The sequence below is a fragment of the Tachypleus tridentatus genome, chromosome 3 (genome assembly GCF_004210375.1).
Source record: "Tachypleus tridentatus isolate NWPU-2018 chromosome 3, ASM421037v1, whole genome shotgun sequence".
In the NCBI taxonomy this organism is placed as follows: Eukaryota; Metazoa; Arthropoda; class Merostomata; order Xiphosura; family Limulidae; genus Tachypleus; species Tachypleus tridentatus.
In genome coordinates this window covers 89,739,179-89,760,871 of record NC_134827.1, presented here as the reverse complement: position 1 = coordinate 89,760,871, position 21,693 = coordinate 89,739,179, and the positions used below count along the sequence as shown (strand labels likewise).

Here is a 21,693-nt window from a genome sequence, read left to right as displayed (position 1 = left end):
TGGGACATGGGTGGCTCGCATTATTCTATTGAATCACGTTGCACACTAGCTGCTACAAATAGCACAAGCAGCTCTTGTGTGTGCTTTGTGAAACATTTTTATCATGTCATTGTTATTTATTTTACTTAATCTAATCTTAACTAACGTAAAAATATCCTTATTTTTACATTTTTAGTTGCTTTAATAATTATACTTAAAGAATAAATATGAAAAACAAGATATACCTAATCTTCTTTGTTTTTGGTTGCTCACAGTATTAGAATTAGTAATTTTTATTTTATTAAGTAATGGTTCAAACAATATAGACTAGTAACATGCAAAAAATAGACAGAATCCCCTTACCTATCAAAATTGTCTGGCTTTCTAACTGACAAAAGTCGTGACAAATTCATCCAAGCTAGTCATTAACTTTTTCGTTGGAATGATGTTGAAGTTTTGAGTGAAATTAACATTTAACCATTCATAACATAATATTACACAACGTCTCATATGATAGATGAAACTTTTAATTTCTATTAATTACAGGTAATATATAATTAAATGTAAGAGTGAACTATAACGAATTATGCAGGAGGAGAAGTAACAGGTGGGTGTGGCAGAAAGGTCCGATTTTCTGTTTGATAGCTCTGCAACCAAACAAAGTTGAAAACTATAATAAATGTGATTTATATGAGCAATGACAATTTTATAGAACATAATTTGTGTTTAATTTTGTAGTTTCTTTGAGGGGTGGTGGATAAAATAGGGATGATGACATGTTAAGGGAAGATGTGTCATACTAGAGGAAATTCAGTATTTGTTTTAAATATTGCCTTATAGAACTTAAAACATATTATGCTATACTAATTTGTATAATGTAAACAAATAGTAGTTTAATAAAAAAATTTGTATGTAAGATGCTAAAAATTTGTCATTTGCAGTAAATTATACCTGGGGCTATAGGGCTATTATTAAATACATGTCTTCATGGAATCTAGTATTTTCAGTAAAGATTTGTACATGATTCTTGTTTTAAGACTAGAAAATAAGTTCTTTCATTTTGTATTTTTTAAATTTCATTTTCATGTAAGACTTCTTAAATGAATGTCAAACATTTCTTTTTTTCATTTCATTTGGCCAACCTTCTAACTGCAGATTGTAAGAGAAAATTACACATATATTCAAAACAGCTGGAGGCTTGTAATGGTTTTTAACTATTTCTACCTATGTTTGTCATTTTCATTTTTTATAACTAATAATCCCACTATACAAACTATAAATCACATGGTAAAATGTGTAGTTTAAGACAACATACTGAATGAAGTAGGGTACAAGCTATTAGCTAGAATATATCTTGTGAAGAAATTTTGAATTATTATTGTTTTCATTTTTTTACTTTATCCAAGATGTTATATAGCTGTTAACATTTTAACTACTTTCATAAAATAATATATAAAATTCAAAATATAGTATTTGTTTTATCTCCCTCTATTTTTCTTCTCCATTTCTGTCATCCTTCCATCGAATTTTAAACCTACATGTTTTGTAATGATGGTATTGCTACTACATGAAATACTGTTTGTTTAGCTCAGATATGTACATAAGAAACAAATGTGTACAAAACGAAAAAAAACGTCTCATAACTATTGTAATTTAAATGCAAGTTTTATGCCTTGAAATAACTTTCTTAGTTGCTCAAACTGAACTCAACAATAGCAACTTTCATTGTGTAATTACAATAACTATGCTTTATATTGAGAACATCCTGACATTATGTGTCATTTGCTTTATTACAAGCTTGTTGTTACTGGTTATAAATGATGTTAAAGAAAACTTTAGAGAGAACTATTACTATTTGTGAAAGAGATGGGATGACAGCTGGCTATGGCAAATGTATCTGACTTTCTAGTTTGTCTCAAACAAAAATGGTTAAAGGATATTAAAATTAGTTTTTGCCTTAGTAATGTGTATATATGCACATATAGAAAATTAATACTTAAACAGTCAAGCAAAACAAAATCAGAAAGGAATCCATTAAAAACAGTAAATCGAAACATATGACAAGTGCCACTTAAATGAAGAACACAAGCCCAAACAAAATTAAATTAAATATGGGTGGGTGGTTGGGTGATACAGTTCTTAGTTTACAAAACTTTGTTTTGACTTTTATAACTACTACTATAATTTATCTACTGTACTAGTGTTCAAGTTAACTGTGGCAACAAGCTCAGTATAATATACACAAATTAATATACACATTAAGTATTGACACTATAATAGTTCAACATAATGTTCTCAACTAAATATTCTAGCCGAGAATGTCAAAGTGAATGTATTCATAAGAAAACTACAATTACAGAGAGGAAGCTCAGAAAATTAACTTTTTGATAAGTTCCCAGTAGTGAAATGGAAACCAATGCTAGACTATTTGAACATATGAACACTTTACCATAGCAATTTTCATTTTATTTTAAGGTCTAAGTTGCAAAATTATGGCTAAATTCCATTTGCTGCTAACACCATCTTTGAATGTCAGTTTCTGAATAGCTCATAGATTTGGTAAGTGATGGTTTGCTAGAGCAATTATTTGGTTTAGAAAATCCTTGTACATTTTAACTGCATGTCAAAAAAAGAAGTATTCCATCTTGTTATAGAAGGCTGTGAAGAATTCTTCTAATTTTTGTGACATCAGCTTGTGTATGAAGACAAAGTACTGCTCTTAGTTGATTTAAAAGAAAAGAAATAAGTTTGTTTCTTCAGTGACTCCATGATTTGAGGAACTTTGTGCTGGAGAGCAAGGGATTGGTTCCGAGATGTTAATATTTTTTTCTTCTTTTAACTACATTTTTAACATTTCAAACTCATCTGCTAATAATTTATATAAAAAAAAGTATTACAGAGAGACAAACTACTGTATTTGCTGTTAATATTGTTTGTGAAAATTGAGTATGAAAGAGGGGCTCGTGAATAAAACAGTGGTGAGTTATGGGGGGTGCAACTACATAAAGATACTGCTGCTTTAAGTAAATTAACTGAATTTATTTTACTGAACTTTATAAACCGGTTCATTTATTTAAAAAGCAATGTTGTGAAATATGTACATGTTACTATGTGAAATTATAGAAATTATATTTAAAATGTAAGTATATGTACCCAGTAGAAAATAGGGGGAAAAAAGGCAAAATAACCCAGATGTTTTGCTGAAGTTTTTTCATTGTGGTTGTTGGATTGGTCTTATAACAGACACTTAATTTTAGCCTTGTCAAAAATTGAATGCATGCTTACCCCTTTAACAATAATGCCCTCTCTAAACTCTTTTTCTGAGCATGTTGCAAAGTTACACTCAAAATTTCATTAAACCATTTTACACTCAGTGTTTTTAGGACAGTATTATTATTAAGTATATTATAGTTCAAAGTCTTATATTATCTTAGTATTTTGCTTTTATTATAAAAGAAATATTACTTAATGCACAGTTATAACAAGAAATAAATTTTGTCAACCTTTGACAGGTGCAATGCCCACCTTCTGTAGTTAATGTTGAACTTTAGAAGTTGCATGTAATTTCAACATGTATGTGTTTATAGTTGTTTGAAAGAGACGGTTGACACTGTAATCTAGTAAGTGTTATTTTGAAATTGAGGTGTAGTCGTCATCTTTAGGTAGTAGTAACTACTTGTACTGTTGTTGGCTGCTTAGTTCACAATAGCATTTCAGTTGTTTCTTATCATAGTATATTACAGAGATATTGAAATTATATTTAGGTTTTCCTTTTATATTTTGATTAATTATGAATTATTTGTTTTAAAATTCATGTTTGAAAGGTTTAATTTTTATAAAATAAAGCTTTCTGTGACTCTGCAAGGCTTGCGTTACCAAGTGTGTGTATAAAGATATTTTGTTGAAAGCTAAGGTATCTCTGCCACTCATATTGTACTCTCCCTGCAGGTATTGATAAATAATCAAGTGAATAATAGGAAAATAAAATATTAATAATAAACTATAAGAGAAAGAGTAAAGATGTTTGTGTATTACCTAATGATGATATTTCAAGATTATTCAACAAATTTAAGCATTTTCTTTTAGTCACAGTGATGGTTACAGCTAGTGATATGTTAGAGAAATTTGAAAATAAAATATAAACATTTATCTTAAAATCTTGATATCCATTTAGAAGGTTCTTCAGATTATGCAAGTGAAATGTGAAAACTTGTAAGATAATAAATGGTATTTTTATATTCAAGATGAAAATTGCATTGTATGTGAAATTTTCAGAGTCTCAGTGCAAATAACTATATTATATAACAAATTTAAAAGTACTGGAATAAAAAATTAAATTTAAACATTTTTCTCAAACTACATACTTTTATGGATGTTAATTTCAACCACTCATTTTATTATTGGAATAAAATTTAATGAGGGTTATTTAATGTGCTTCATTCTGAAGTACATCACTGTTATGGGGTTAAAAAAGAATCATTAATGTTTTAAACTCATTTATATTTTCAAATTTCAAGCAAATACTTTAGAAAATACATGCTTACTGAAGTCCTGCCACATATTTGTTTGCTGTGCTATAACCACAAAGGTTAGTTGAGCTATAAAGTATATAAAATTCTTGTGGAAGCTAGATTTTTAAAGTGTATGGGAACAAGATCACCAACTAGTTTTAGCTAAGCATAAAATTGTCATTGTCATGCAAAATATCAACAAAAATTTGTTTAGACTAACCAATATGATTATTGCAGTAAAAGAACTTATATAAAGTAACACTTTATGTAGAGAGTTGAAATAGTGCTTTCCAAGATTTCTATAGAGAAACAAATGCTCTTTCAATTGCCCATAACCATACACACTAGTCTTTAGAGGGACTTAAAAAGTGAGATAAGAAATTATAATGGCTTTTCTGAAGAGTTTGACAAATGTTTCATATCTTGGCACATGAAAAACATAGGAGGTTGGAATTTAAGGATTATGCTTGTAATTAAAAATAAGTAGTGTGTTTGGTTTGTGAAAGTCATGTCAGGGGGAAGATATGTATAACAAGAGAGAACTCAGGAATCTGATGTGCCATATGGTACAGAGAAGTAAAGTTTTTTTTTAATATTTCCTTTTAAAATTAAAACTTGCATAATATAAAAATTTTAATTACAAAATAATGTTTGTGTCTAGTTTATTGACATGTACTGAGGATTATGTTTTGATTGAAAACCCTCGGTGTGGATTCCTGTATGTGGTGAGGGGACCTCCCAGGGAAGGTTCTGTTCTGTCTGGTTAACTTCTAAACATCCGAGATCTAAACATCCACCCACGTTTTTGCCGTGCGTGGCGACCCGTGAAGGAGAGGAGAGGATCCTGGTGGTTGAGGGGTCCACCCCTAATGCACCACTTTGGCCTCGAATTCCTGTAGACAGGCGGCCTTTGGGTGGCCCCCCTTGGGTCAGTCGGCTGGTCCACTTGGGTTAGAGTCAACCAAGTACCAGTGTTGGAAGTTCTAAACGGGTGTTGTGGACATTGTACCTGATGCTGGTGTTTGGGTATAGTGCTCACGAAACCCTGGCGTTGCTGCATTGTCCTTGCATGACTTTGTAGTGCGCGTCCCCTTGTAGGGCTCCTTGGTGGGTGGGGTCAGTGGGTATTGAAATTTAATATTTCTTCCTATGGATCCTCTAACAAAAAATTTAAATAAAATAGTGAAAAAACAGTCAATAGGTAAATGACCACGTCTTGAAGACTGAGCAGCAATCTTCAACATCTGTAACACCTGTACCCCATTTCTTTATATTACATTCTCTTTCAGAAAAACCTTTAGGGCAAATGTCCCCTTTTTTTTATTCAAAAGGGACTAGAGGGACTTGCTGGCTCTCCAAAGTCAGTAAAGAAGCTTTGATCTGGTGACATATTGGTTGAAACATCCACATCCCAACACAGTGAACTCCTCTTGAATTCAAGGCAATTGGGGATATACCTATTGAAGTTACACCTCATGCTACTTTACATTCTTCACGAGGAGTTATTGTTGAAAGGGATTTGAAGAACGTTTCCGAGTAAGAGATTCTCGCTGGTCTCTCCACTCAAGGAGTTTCTGCAGTGAGGCGCATCTCCACTCGCAAAGATGGAGTTACACTGCAAACAAATACCCTCGTTTTAACATTTACTTCACCACGTGCACCTGCCACCATCAAGGCAGGTTATCTCATTTGCAGAGTTCGGCCATACTTTCCAAACCCTCTTCAATGTTTCCAATGTCAGAGATTCGGCCACTCAAAGACATCTTGTCGTGGTTCCCTGATATGTGCTTGTTGTGGAGGCAAGGACCACAATGCTTATGACTGTGACATGAACCCACATTGCATCAACTGCAATGGTTCTCACCCCTCTTACTTTCATTCTTGCCCAAAATGGTTGGAAGAAAAAAGAGGTGCAGCATTTGAAAATGATACATAACATTAATTATCCTGAGGCTTGGAAATTGCTATCCACCACTCCATCTCGGACATATGCTGCTGCACTTCATTCCACAACTACAGTGGGAGTGCAGACAGATCTCTCTGTGCCTCCAAGAGAATTGTTTTCAGAACAAATGAAAAGCCTTTTGACCTCCGTGGTTAAAAAGGTTGATGAATCGACTTCCACACCCATCTCTGTTCCTCCCATACCTTCCAACAAACCTCAAGATCCATGTCCTTCAGTTTCAAATACAGGCATTTCTTCTGATACATCTTTTTCTCCCACCACAAGAGACAAAACAATTATTCGTTCGCATCCTCAGTCACTGGATAACCCTTCCAATAACAAAACCCTGCCCACCCAACCCAGAGCAGGATCCATGGAGGTTGATAGACCTCCTCCAACTAAAGACAGTAAAGAAAAAAGACGTGGTCGTAAACCGAAGGGTTCCCCAGCCACTTCACCTACCCATTCTTAAAAATGGCCACCTTGATACAATGGAACTGTTGAGGTTTACCATCCTGTTTGTCTTTCTTTACAAGAAACATTTCTTAAATCTGCTGATACAGTCTCCATTCGGCACTTTTCTCTGTACAGAAATGACAGGTTGTGTGATGGTCGAGTACATGGAGGGGTGGCACTGTTGGTTGATCAGCATGTGCCCACCCTGTCTTTGTCACTCAACACACCCTTGGAGGCCGTAGCCATCCGTGTTTCCTTGGGTCATACCATCACTGTTTGTTCTCTGTACCTGTCCCCTGGAGAGACATACGATCAATCAGATCTTGATGCTCTCGTTGAACAGTTGCCATCTCCATTTCTAATCCTAGGGGATTTTAATGGACATCATTTCCTCTGGGGAAGTCCTATTATTGATGGGAGGGGCCGATCTGTAGAGCGGATGCTCTCTGATCACAATCTTTCTCTTTTCAATACTGGTTTTTCCACTTACTTTCATGCACCTAGTCAGTCCTTTACCGCTATTGATCTCTCGGTTTGCTCCCCTTCATTATTCTCCCATTTTTTCATGGAGGGTTGACAGTAATCCACTCGGCAGTGATCATTTTCCGATCCATTTGAGAGAGACTGGCCGTGGTCGATGCCACCCTACCCGCGTGCCCCGGTGGAAGCTGGATCAGGCAGACTGGTCCACTTTCACTGCTCTCGCAGAACTTGATCCTGCCATCGTAAATCAGCCATCTATTGACAACTGTGTAGCAGCGGTAATTGACTGTATTATACAAGCAGCTGCTCAGTGTATTCCTAAAACCTCAACACGTTTTCCACGATATCCTCGTCTGTGGTGGAATCCTGCTTGCCACTTAGCACGGAAGGCTCAAAAACGGGCCTGGGATACTTTTCGTAGATATCCCACACTTTCAAACCATGTTGCTTTCCAATTTCCAACGGGCCCGTGCACATGCTGGGTGGGTAAGACGTCAAAGCCAGAAGGAATCTTGGATTAAGTTCACAACTAGCATATCTTCTACCACTAGTTCCAAGATCATATGGGACAGGATTCGAAAGGTTAATGGGCACTACAATTCTGTTTCCCTCTCGATCTTACTCTCTGATGGTCAGGAGGTGACTGATGTCCGGAGCATCGCTGACACTCTAGGTGAAAGCTTTTGCCGGGTATCTAGCACTTCTGCTTGTTCCTCTACCTTCCTGGCCATCAAGACTCAGGCAGAGCAATCACCTCTTTCCTTTCGAACTGACTGTTTCTTTGACTATAATTGTCCCTTTACCCTGGTGGAACTGAAAATGGCCCTTCATCGGTCTGCCAGTACGTCTGTTGGACATGATGATGTACATTATGACATGCTGCACCATCTATCTCCTGCTTCTCTTGATGTCCTTCTGATTGTCTTCAACCGGATCTGGCAGGAGAATGTTTTTCCTGATGCCTGGCACCAGGCTATTATTTTACCTTTCTCTAAGCCAGGGAAAGATCCCAAGATTCCTTCAAACTACCGTCTAATTGCTTTGACGAGCTGTCTCTGTAAGACCTTAGAAAGGATGGTTAATGCTCGTCTTGTTTGGTTCCTTGAATCAAACAACCTCCTTTTGCCCACCCAGTGTGGGTTCCGTCGACAGCACACCACCACAGACCACCTAATTCGTCTTGAAACATCTATCAGAGAAGCCTTTCTCAACTGCCAACATCTTGTATCAATATTCTTTGACATTGAGAAGGCTTACGACACAACATGGAGGTATGGCGTTTTGCAAGACCTCCATACATATGGTTTACGTGGCCATCTACCCATCTTTAATAAAAAAATTTTAATGGACAGGAGATTCCAAGTTCTTGTGGGTTCGACACTTTCCCGTTCTTTTGTACAGGAACTTGGAGTCCCTCAAGGCTGTGTATTGAGTGTCACACTTTTCAGTATAAAGATAAATGCCATCACTGAACAACTCCCTCTCACTGTTGCGAATGGGCTGTATGTCGACGACTTTCACATCTCATGTCAGTCGTCAAACATGAGATATATTGAGCGGCAACTACAAACTGCCCTCAATAGTGTCGGAAGTGGACTCTGGCGAACGGCTTTAATTTCTCTCTCTCTAAAACCATATGCATGCACTTTTGCCGTCGACGGGGTTTTCACCCTGATCCTGTACTTCATATTGGTGAAGTTTTGCTGCCAGTAGTTCCGGAGACAAAGTTCTTGGGGCTTATCTTTGATCATAAACTGACCTGTATACCACACTTAAAGCAGCTTTGGGTCAAATGCACAAGAGCACTGAACGTCCTCCGTGTCCTCTCTTCTACCAGTTGGGGAGCAGATCGCTGTTCAATGTTAAAGGTATATCGTGCTCTTATTAGATTGAAACTCGACTATGGATCAATGGTCTATGGCTCTGCCAGACCCTCGGCCTTAAAGATGCTTGACCCCATTCATCACCAAGGAGTTTGACTCTGCACTGGGGCTTTCCGTACCTCTCCAGTTCAAAGCATATACATTGAATCTCATGAACCTTCTCTACACCTTCGCCGTTTGCAACTATCTTTACAATATACTTCGAAACTTCGTTCCTTACCCAAAACATCCCACCTGGGAATGTGTTTTCCTTCCTCGGTGGGCAGTACTTTCTCAGAACAGACGATCTGTCATTGCTCTGTTTGGCCTTCGCATCCAGGCGCAATTGGATGAATTGGGTCTGTCCTTGGATAACATTGCAGATTCCACAGGTCGGCCCATCCCACCGTGGATTATTACAGCCTCCAAATGTGACTTTTCTTTAAGTCACCTAAAAGAGGCAGATACTCCAGATTGGAAGTACCGTCTTTTATTCAATGAATATCTTTCAAAGAATCATTCAGTTCCCATTTATACAGATGGTTCCAAATCAGGTAATTCAGTGGGCTCTGCTATGGTTTGCTGTGGTTCAGTAGTTGCACGCAGAATCCCCTCTACAGCTTCTGTGTTCACTGTTGAACTGTATGCCATATCTCTTGCCCTGGATCATATTGTAGCTGAGCAGTACTCCAACTGCACTATTTACGAGGTCTGATAAAAAAAAAACGCGAACTGTTTGAATTGCGCGGCTCCAGTTGGTTCCAGGGGAATCTGCTTGGTGTCGCTAGGTTTGCAGAGATCAGCTGATTACGACGCCATTTCCCGATTGCAGATATCTTCATTTGTGTATTAGCTATGCGGTTTTAAGTGAAGTGCGATTTTATCATTTGGCGAATTTCAGAATGCATGGCCTGAAGGAGTAACGACTTGCTGTGAAATTTTGTGTTAAACTTGGAAAATCTGGGACTGAAACTTTTGCTATGCTTAACACGGCTTACGGTGATGTTGCTATGAATCGTACGGCATGTTTCAAGTGGCATGAACGTTTTAAGGATAGTCGACAGTCCATTGAAGATGAGGAGTGTCCTGGACGTCCTTCCATCGCCAACTGGCGACCCACACGCCGACCAAATCAACACCCTGGTGCGGGCAAATCGACGTCTGACTGTCAGGGAGCTTGCTGAAGAGTGTGGGATATCAATTGGATCTTGTTACGAGATTTTGACCGAAAAATTGAAGATGCACCTCGTTCCTGCGAAATTTGTGCCTCAGAACTCATGAGTTTTTGGCCAAACACTCGATCACTGTTCTTCCCCACCCCCCCTACTCACCTGACCTTGCTCCTTGCGATTTTTTCTTGTTCCCAAAACTTAAAAGACCCTTGAAAGGAAGAAGATTTGATACGATTCCCGAGATTAAGGTAAATGCGACGAAGGAGCTGGAGGACATTACGAAAGAAGCGTACCAGGACTGTTTCAACAAGTGGAAACACCGTTGGGATAAGTGTGTGCGTTGGGGAGGAGAGTACTTTGAAGGGGTCCCAGACCTGTAACTTCTAAATAAAGTACATTTTGTTTTATGATGTCAGTCCGCGTATTTTTTTAACAGCTCTTGTATACTTATTAGCTTAGTTATATACTTGTCTTGGAATTGCTACATGTTGGCTCACATACGATTCTCGCTGATATTTAAAACCGACTGGCCCATTTCTCATTAGCAGCTACTTCAGTCCAGTTTTTCTGGATACTAGGCCATGTTGGTATTCGCGGGAACGAAGTTGCAGACATGGCAGCTAAATATGTCTGCTTCAGCACCATCACTCCTATGCCTATTTCGTACATGGACTATGGTCTTGTCTTCAAGACTCGGCTCCGTGCCAGCTGGCAGTCCACTTGGAGTGAGCAACGCTACAACAAACTTTTTCAAATCAAACCCTATATTGGACTTTGGCCATCTAGCTTTTGTAAAGTTCGGAAGGAGGAAGTTGTTCTCACTAGGCTACTCATTGGTCACAGTTTTTTAACTCATCATTTTCTTTTATCTGGAACTGATGCACCATTGTGTAGTTTGTGTAACACTCAAATCACTATCAGTCACGTTTTACTTTCTTGCCATCATTACAATTCTCAACGACGGCAATATTTTAAACATATTTTTTCCCAGGGTCAATCTGTGAAATTGGACAGTGTTATTGGTAATGGTGACTCTGTCCACCTTGATAACGTTTTTAATTTTTTAATGGCCATTAATCTTTTTAATCTCATTTAAGTGTTGCATATTTATTCATTACACCTTTTCAATTGTGGTTCCTTTTTTACAGTTTTAATCTCTCTCATTCAATTTGACATTGGACAATGGCCAGAACATTAAATAACTCGACACCAGGACTGGAAAGGCCAACTTCAGGTGACTAACTCTACTGTTTGAACTATCCGTTTGAACTACTCATTAGTCGTCCTGGCGAGTTGTTATTATACTTTTGCTGCATATCATTTCACACTTTTACTACTATACCTTTTAGTACTGGCCATATTGACTCATAACACAGAACCAGGACTGGAAAGACCAACTTCAGGTGACTGACGGTGGTTCTTGTACTTACCTGTTAGTCTTCCTGGCAGTTTATGATCATTACCATTCTGCTACAGGTAGTCCTTTACAACTTTGTTGACTGGATGTCAACATTGGTTTTTGCGCCATTTTCTGTTTTAATTGCTGTTTTGTTTTTACCTTCATTTACTTTTACAAATTTTACTCCATTTACTTGACTTTTATCTTTTTACTGGACATTTGGCTACTCATAATTGCGATTTTGCTATGTGTCTTTTAAAACTTCTATTCTTTTACATTTTGATACTGGCTGCTATGACACATAACTCGGAACCAGGACTGGAAAGACCAACTTCAGGTGACTGACGGTGGTTCTTGAACTTACCTGTTAGTCTTCCAGGCATGGCGGGTTATGATCATTACCTTTTTGCTAGAGTAAATACTTTATAACTTCTTATACTCCGCTTTCTCTCTTAACATTGTAGACTAGGTGTCAACATTGGTTTTATACTTTTTGTTTTATCTTCATTTCCATTTATGTCTTTTACTACATTTACTTTATTTTTACATTTTTACCGTTTGGCGAAGATAGCCTCACTGCTTTGTGCCATAAAACACTAAATCAATCAATCAATCAATCAATTGATTGAAACTGTAATAAAGGTGTCACCCTGTTGTACAAATAGTTAATAGCATGTTAATATGTTTTGTGTTTGTTTCCAAGTTAGTTTTGTTTATTTTTGTCATATAAATAAAGGGAATTCTCATCATAAGATACTGGACACTGTTATCATTTTTAAAATGTATATTGATATTATTCTACTTTAAGTAAAAATATTTTAAAAATGTGTAATCATTAGCTTTTGTTTCTTTTACATGCTACAAAAGATGATTTTTTGAATGTTTTCAAAAGTATGGAAGTTTAGTGGAAGTATATTATTGGTAAAAACTACCTTAGATCTAGTATGCTAATCTGCATTTTACAGGTGGATAGCCCGTGTAATGGAAGTTGATGCCAGTTTGGTAAAAATGTTTTTTGAAGCTGATAAAAGGACAGAGTGGATTTATCGTGGTTCAACAAGATTGGCTCCCTTGTACAATGAATTGGTAGGAAAATGATTGGTTTTTTGTTGTTTTTTTTCTACAAATGCTAGTATAGAGTATGTTAAGATTATACATTCGTGACACATGCCATTGTACAATAGTGTTTGTAATAAATAACTTCTGGTATGGTAAACTTTTAAGTATAGTATTTTCTGATATGATAACTGACTACTTCTTAGTTAATAGCTTTTCTCAACAACTATTGCTTTGTGAATGCACATGCATTTGCTCACCCTTAGCATTTTGCTCCTGTCTACACTTGTATCTTTTTTGCCTGAGTTGTTCATCAGATAACTGTTGTTTTTATTTTCTACATCATTCTCTGATAAATTGTAAATTGTATTTGTTTTATCCACTCAAGCTTTTCTCAACAACTATTGCTTTCTGAATGCACATGCATTTGCTCACCCTTTGCATTTTGCTCCTATCTGCACTCGTGTTTTTTTGCCTGAGTTGTTCATCAAATAAGTGTTTTTATTATCTGCATCATTCTATGATAAATTGTATTTGTTTTATCCACTCAAATTTATTTTATTTTTCAAAATAGTGTGAGGCCTGGCATGGTCAGGTGGTTAAAGTGCTCAACTTGTAATCTGAGGGCCATAGGTTTGAATCCCTGTCACACCAACCACCCTTTATGAGGGCATTATGATGTGATGGTCAATCCCACTATTTGTTGGTAAAAGAGTAGCCTAAGAGTTTGGTGGTAGGTGATGCTGACTAGCTATCTTCCCTCTAGTTTTATACTGCTAAATTAGGGATGACTAGTACAAATAGCCCTTGTGTAGCTTTGTGCAAAATTCAAAAACAAAACACAAACAAAATAGCATTGCAACTGCCACTAGTTTTGTAACACTTGTCACTGTACAACTATCATCTCTGGAATTGGGCTCCTGGTATTTCAGTGAAATAGTTTGGCCTTCTATTACAGAAAATTGTATTTTATCATGTAGTCTTGTATGGCTCTTGTAACAGGGCTAGAAGTATCACTCCTGGTGTGTATGATGATGTGTGAAATAACTTTCCACCACCTTCTTTCTTTTCTGTGCAGTCATGGGCTATGTCTGTGAATGTTCTAACATTTTTCACCAACCACTGCTTGACATAATTTTTCAATACCTATTGTCTGTTTGTTATTTTGCTATAACTATCAGAATTTTAGAGTCCATGAAGTTTAGTTCATAACCTAGTTGTGGTCTGGAAACTGCATATTTTCAGGATCTTCACGTCTCCAAATCTTTAATTCAGACATGGGGCTGGACTGAGCACTGAAATGTAATGTACTTTTTCCAGGTTCTCTCTACCTCTCATTCTTGTTTCCATTTGCTTACAAAAAATGAATATCCTCTGGGGGAATCAACTCATTGCACATTTGCTTGATGTCTTGTCATTTTTTAGATGCTTTCATCCTTTTTGTTAAATGGTTAACTTTTCTCATCACAGTTCTCCCCATAAAGTGGCTTCTAGGTCTTTTGATGGTTTTACTGCCAGTGAAATGTCCTGCTATAAGTGAAGTTTGCAACCTTCATCAAGACCATATTCCTTGTTTTCTGACCTTCAATTCCCCCATCTGCTGGTTCTGGTGTTGACTGTCTTCATTCTGAATTTTACTGATAATTACAGATATGCCTATTTATCTCCATGTTTTTTCCTTCCATATCCTTTTGTCTGCCATCCATGTCTCTATAGTGAGTTCTTTTTGTTACTCTGTTATGTTCTGCACAGCTTTTGTTTTCTGTTCTTCCACTGCTTCAGCCATCTCTTTCATCAAGTCTTCTATCCAGGGTCCTCATCCACTGATATAATTTATTGATGTTTTATCATGTCTTATCTGCACTCACTTTTCATGTGACTTTTATCTGGTTCCTTCTCGTGTGATCCAAACTCTCCTATGCACCTATGACTGTTCTTAACTCTTGTTGTCTACCATTTTTTTTGCCAGTTTTTAAGAAACAGCAGCATATTATGCTGTTGATATTAAGTTCTTCAATTTTTTACCATTTCATATTTCACTTAGCTATTTGTGTCAACTATTTGTCTGCCAATATACAGCTCCCACATTTTCTTACCCTTCCCCCATTGGAATTCTTCTTCCACCCATAAACTTTACTGTGACCTTTACTAGTTGATTCACCAACTTGTTTAGTTTGCTTGTTTGTCCTTGTATTAAGTTTCCCATCATTTTTATTCTTCCTGCTGCATTTGTTGTCTTGCCTTATCCCTGGCTGCTCCCTTATGTCATCTTCTGGGTTATCAGGTGTATCACATCACATTTTTGTATGACATTATTTACATTTGGTTGTCTCTTTTCTCTGGACACATGTTGCTGCTCATTTCCATACTACACACTTCACCTGAACTTTGAGTAGTTAAAAGGTGCCTCAGAATGGCTGGTATGGGTATTAAAACTTTTATTAAAGTAAAGTAGAAAACAACATTTCAAATGTCTTAAGTTATCTTCAGGTTAACAAAGAGAATGCAACTGACCATTGACTGGTATGTTTTAATGCACGGATTGTTGGGGGTGTTGCAGTTTGATGTTAGATTATTAATTAGTGTAGGTATAAAGGTGTTCCTTTATATTGATTTATTTTTGGTTTTAGTTGTTGTTGAAGTAGGGCTTCTTTGAATTTGCAGTTGTTTATATTTGTTTCCCTACTTAGTATCTGGGTGTTTTCTATGGTTATGTTGTGTTTATTTGACTTGCAGTGTTGAAAAATGTTTGAAGGTGTTTTTTTTGTGTTCTTTGAATCTAGTTTCCATTTTTCTGCTTGTTTCTGCTAAATTATGTTGGTGTTGTGTTTGTCAGTGTAGTTTTTACATAGTATGGATTTTAGTTTTGTACCTGGTTTTTGAATAAATATGGTGTTTACTGGCATGTTGTGTTTTGTTATAAGTTTCTTCCACATTTTTGTTATTTTTTCGCTGATATTGGGAACATATGGTATGCAGCAGTGTAAGGTTTTGCAGTTTGTTGTATCTTGGGATTTATTGTTGTTTGTTGGTCTAGGTGTATGTGTATAATTTTTTTTTTCCAGTTTTTGGAGGAAATTTGTTGATGTTGATAAAGTGTTGTTTTTGTTTTGTTGATTTCATTATTAATTTTATTGGGTGAGCATAGTTTTGTGGCTTTCTTTATTTGGTTTCTTAATATGTTGAGTTTTTATTTCAAGTGCTGAGTCCCTGGGTAATACTTCAAGTAGATTTCTCGTCATTAAGAATTTGAGCGGTTAAGTGTTCACTTCTTTACTTCCCTTACAGTGACTCTGTGCTTCATACAGGATCCCACTTTGTTGCAGGATATTTCTCTAGATACATTTTTTGGATGGGGAACACAAATCCTACCTCCTCCTAGATATTGGTGCCCAAGTTATTAGGTTTTGCAATGGAAGCTGAACCAGCCACCTGAACTTGCACTGTGTGGCCTGTAAGGCCAATTGCACTTTCTCCAATGTTGTGTTCCTCCAAACTCTCCAGTGCATTATCTTCCAATTTTCTAGTGCAGTATGAGAGTTCTTACCATGTAACAACTCCTAGCTCAATCCTATTTGGTTAAGAGTAAGAAGGTTGTGTTCTGTGAGTGTAGATGATGTGTACTTTTCTTGTGCCATGGATCTGATGTACAATTTTGAATTCTGATTGGTTTTTGATGGAATGAATATCTATCTCATGCTGCTACCTGGGTGCACTGGTGTTGGATGGAGCTAGACCAGCTACCTTAACTCCTCACACGTAGTTTGGCTGGGACCCTCTTTACTGCAGACTAGGTGATGTATTCCCAATGCTGCATGGTTTTGAACTGGAGATGATCCTTTGCATTGCATTCTACCTTCCTACTGTGTCACCCTGGTACTAGTTGGTTGGGTAGTGCACATGCATACATATGACGACCTGGGAATTTGTAATGGAAGTCCTTTCCCATCTGATTCCTGGGGCTGAGGTAAGTTCCTCTTAATGTTTTCTGATCTATCTGTTCCTAGCACTACCTTGTTTTGGATTGGAGTTAGCCCACCAGTTATGGTCTGGAAAGCCCTGGCCACTCTAATACATTGGTCACATCCAAATTTCCTTTTATTTTTGGTTGTTGTTTTTTTCCACACACTTACAGAACTGGTAACTCTTATGATTTAGGTGTAATTGTACGTTTTTTTATATATTTACAATTTTTTTTATTTGAAATTCTTGAATTTTTTCACCAATCTCTTTTTCTACTAATAATTTTCCAGAAATTCACTTCTCTCAGTTTTGCATCTGAATCTTACAAACACTTGAAATAGTTTATTAAGAAAAACATATAAGCAGTAAGCCTTTAGGCATTACTGATTATTTTTGCAGAGGAAAATGGTGGAAAAACATTGTCCTCAATGGCTGCAGCAAAGGAAAAAATAAGTTTATAAGGAGCAGAAGTTTAGGCATGAGGATTAAAACAAAAAGTTTATAGTACCTCAAAGGGTGTAAACTATGGAAGATGTACAGTTTGTGTTTGTGATTTCTACATTGTTCACAGAGGTGAAAATAACTTTAAAAAACCTCTCAAAATTACTAAACACTAATCACTTTGAAATTCATTCTGATGAGAATAAATATGGCACAAAAATTGTTTTTCCCAAGAACTGATGACTTCTTAAAGAAAGCCAGGAGTGCTAATTACAGGACTCTTAGAGAGTGGTACACTGTAGTTAGTAAGTATTAAATAAAATATAATTAGTAGTTACACCATTTTCATTTTTTCTCACCCTACCAGGGATTACTGGTTTTCAAAATCTAATGTTAGGAGTTTTGCATTTATGTATTCCATAAATAATAGTATAGAGCTGGTGGGATCCTGGTTGCATTAAATCTGTATAAAACTCCAACTTTCTATTAAATTATTAAAATTTACAAAAGCATTACCACTTGCTTTCCTTCCAACTCATTAGATACCTACTGGCCCTGAAATTTTTATATGATTGGTAGCTTGTATCAACAGATTACAGTTCATCATAAGCCTGGTGATATACAAGCATATATGTTTGACTGAATTATTTTGTAAATTAAAATTCCATTTACTTAGTTTTATATCTGTAGCACTAGGTAATGTTAATGATCATTTTGGATGGAAAATTTATTTATACAAGATGAAATAGCTGTATTTGGGCAAAATGGCTTAGACCATCCATTTTGAACTATTCATTCTTTTTATCCATAGGTACAATACAAAAGGATGAGGTATTCTGATTATTGGACTTTTTTCTATTTTGTTTTTGTGAATTCTTAACCGTTTTTTGACAGGCTTGGTATACACAAGTTTGTCTACACATTTGCACATCAAATATTTGCACTATAATGTTTGGTATAGCGTGTGTATCTCTACGAAATGTGACGGACTGTCAGTAAGAATTACAACTATTTTGTGTCCAAAAAATCATCTTTTTAATAAAATACTTTTACTAAAGATTTGTTTGTGAAAATATATATATATCTATATTCACACATGTATGTATAGTGTGCTTGATTACTAGTCTGAGCAAGAAGTGATTTCACTTTGATTAAAAAACTTTTTTTCATCCTGAAAATCTTGAATATTATTTGCACAATCTCTAAACCTTCTAAATGTGTTTCAAATGTTTGTTTTCAGTAAGACTTTATATTTTATTATTTTCTATACCCTAACTATGTGGGGTATATCACTCGACCAGCCTTGTAATCATCATAAAAAAGAAAGAAAACTATAAATTATGCTTTTTGTGTACCAAAATTGCTACATATGACACAAAAATAAAAATGTTTAGTCTAGATAGCTTAAGTCTCATAATTCTGTATATTTTTTATTATTTTTATTATATTATCCTTCCAGTTATGTGTAGTTAACATTACACTGGACTAATATTTTGTAATATAGCCATATTTTAATTATTATACATTATTTATATATATATATTATTATTATTACTATTTAAAAATAAATTATTAAACTGTTTTTATTAAAATACAGAACAATAAATCAAAAAGTAAAGCAAACAATTATCTCTCTTTGTTATGACTTTTCTACTCTGTTGCTACTGGACATGAGTTGCTAAGCCTTTAAAAATTTCACTCATGGAAGATATCAAACAAAATCTTTTTAGGTTTTAAACATATAGTTGATTAACCAAAAAATCATAAATAACTATACTAATACCAAAGAATTCCAGTATAATTTATTGAGCTTAGTAGTAACTAAGGTATGCTTAGATTATAAAAAATATGAAACTTTGAACAGACTAAAGACACAACTTAACCTTCTTAAAATCTTAGGTCAGAAGAACATGGTAGTTTTTTTCAGATTATAATGGCTGATAAAACTAGTAGGGGTACATTCTAAGCTGATGATTGATTATTCATGTCATATGTTAAAGTAATTGTATATAAGGGACTGTTTCCAAATATGAAAAGAAACAGTCATATTTCTTTTCATATTAAGCATGTCCACTGTGGTTGATTCAGTACATAAGCCACATCTCAGCAAAATAAAAAGATACGAGGTTCTTACTTTATATTCTAGCTCATCATTATTAGAAATTTGAGCTCCTAATTTGTTCGAAAATATATACTTACTATTTTGACATCACAAACATCTAATTTTAAACAGTTTTGCATTCAACATACCACATGACTCATTAAAATTTTAAGTGTATTATTTTAATATTTACTTTTAAGTTAAGAAATTAACTCGTATATAATATTAAAGTTTGAAATATAATCTACAATTTGATTCCAAACTTATTGACACAAATTTATAAAATAGTTTAATAAAATGCAATAGTTTCAATGCAAGTTTAACAAATGAGACAACATGGCTTTTGACCCGTGGCCTGTTGCAAAAGGATTAATTATTTTCAACATGTCAAGAATACCAGTATCAGATGCAGACTGGTTAGGAACAAAATTTCAATGGCAATTTCAAGTTTAGTGATCCTGAAGACAATCTCTTTGCCCCTTCCCCTAATGATGTCTAAATGTCCATGTTTGGAGTGATATATCGCACTTAAGGACTTTCTTTCCCTAACCATGTGAAGTCCACATTCCAAAGTTGGTACATTTAACTCCATAACTGTGGGAGGACTGAGCTGGACATATGTAGTAATCTGTATGTTAAATTAATATAGGAATTATTAAAATATAGTTTTTCTTCAGTTGTGCATAGGAAGTATCATTCAGTAATGGAAACAGTCATTTAGTTTTTTTGTGTTGATATAGATCTGAATAATGTCTTGCATTTTATTTACCTGCATCAGATTATGTGTCTAATAAAATCTGGAAATGATATGCTTTACTTGTTTTAATTCAGTGTTATATAAAAATAGTGTGTTTATGCACAGTTCTATTATTGGTGTACCAAAGGTTTTTTTTTTTGTTTTTTTTTGCATTTAGGCTAATGCTGAAGCTAACAGGCTATCAGGGAAGAGTAGACGACATGCACTGATGCCACTAAATAGAAAAAAGCATCCCTATGTTGAATACACTCGAGGTTTAGATGAACCAATTACCCGACCTGCTGGTAAGTAGACTCCATTTCAAATTTAAAGTTAATTGGTAGCTTAAACATCATTGACAACATAAAAAAAATGGATGCAACTATTAGATGTTAAATGCTAAAAATGCAAAGGAATGTATGAAACTGTTTACCACTTAATTTTTCCAATTAGTATAAATTTTAACAATAGTTTAGAATTTACACATTAACCCTATTTCATTGATCCTTTGATTAATTCATACTCTTTAAACCCCTTTCTGTACTTGTCAGAAGGTTTTACTGAGTTACGTTCAAAATTTTATAAAAACATATTACTATCAATACATTTTATTGAAATAAGCATTATCATGTGTGTTATAATTTAATATAAATTTTATATTATATTATATGCATGAGCATTCACTAATTTTAAATTTGTCTCTTTTACTTGAATAATAGCATGTTTAGTGTGTCTACCTACAAAAATGTGTACAGAACTATTTGCCCATTCAAGTTTCAAATTCCTACAGTTCAATTTAGAGAGCATGAGAAGAAAATATTTCTATCTCCTTACAGTAGCCTTGCCAGCCATACTTAGACTTGAGATTTACAATAACATATAAGTTTTTGACATGTGTCTATAACCAGTAGAAAGAGATCAATTGAAATTGCATTCTCCCAATGGTTATATTAAACTGGTGCACAGTACTTGTTACTTAAACAGTTAAAGCATTATTTTATTTGCCCTCACTATCACTAATTGTTGTTTCTTCCAAAGTTACACATTGAGTAGATATGGTTAAATTGTATTTGTTTGTTACTTTTGTATTTTAAAATGCATATCTGAAATGTGTACTAGTTTTTAAATAGAACATACATTTCTCCCTGGTTCTACAGGTTAATTTGCAATGGGAGTGTTAGCATATCCAATAATACAAAACTGACCTTTAGTAATTACAAAGTGGCCCTATCTTGGCTAGGTAATATGCTCTGAGGGTACACTTTAATGTGTTGACATGAAGAATAAGTGGAAAAGAAAACATTACCTGACATTATAAACATAACCATAATAAGATATTGTAATAAAATTAGTTAAAATTATGTACATATTTCCATTTCTTAATTTTAAATATTTCATTGCATTGTATGTTTAATAATAACTCCATCTGGTAATTTAATAAAATAAAATATTTAAACATTTATCATGAGAAAACTTGATATTCATTTAACAGATTCTAGGGACTGTGCAAATAAAAATTGAACACTGGAAAATACAAACAAGTATTTTTAGACTTAATATGAAAACCTTCTTGCACTTTAACTATTCAG

The 21,693-nt window shown here is 35.0% G+C and overlaps 1 protein-coding gene across 14 annotated transcripts in view; it reads left to right on the top strand.

The window, feature by feature from the left end:
- egg (SET domain bifurcated histone lysine methyltransferase eggless) overlaps positions 1–21,693 on the top strand; it is a 196,199-nt gene that overhangs the window by 97,528 nt on the left and 76,978 nt on the right. For all 14 annotated transcript variants that reach the window (XM_076495536.1, XM_076495545.1, XM_076495537.1 and 11 more), the window contains 2 exons: positions 12,773–12,893; positions 20,283–20,409. In XM_076495536.1, coding sequence (XP_076351651.1) covers positions 12,773–12,893; positions 20,283–20,409 — 248 coding nt within the window. The remainder of the gene's footprint in view (positions 1–12,772; positions 12,894–20,282; positions 20,410–21,693) is intronic.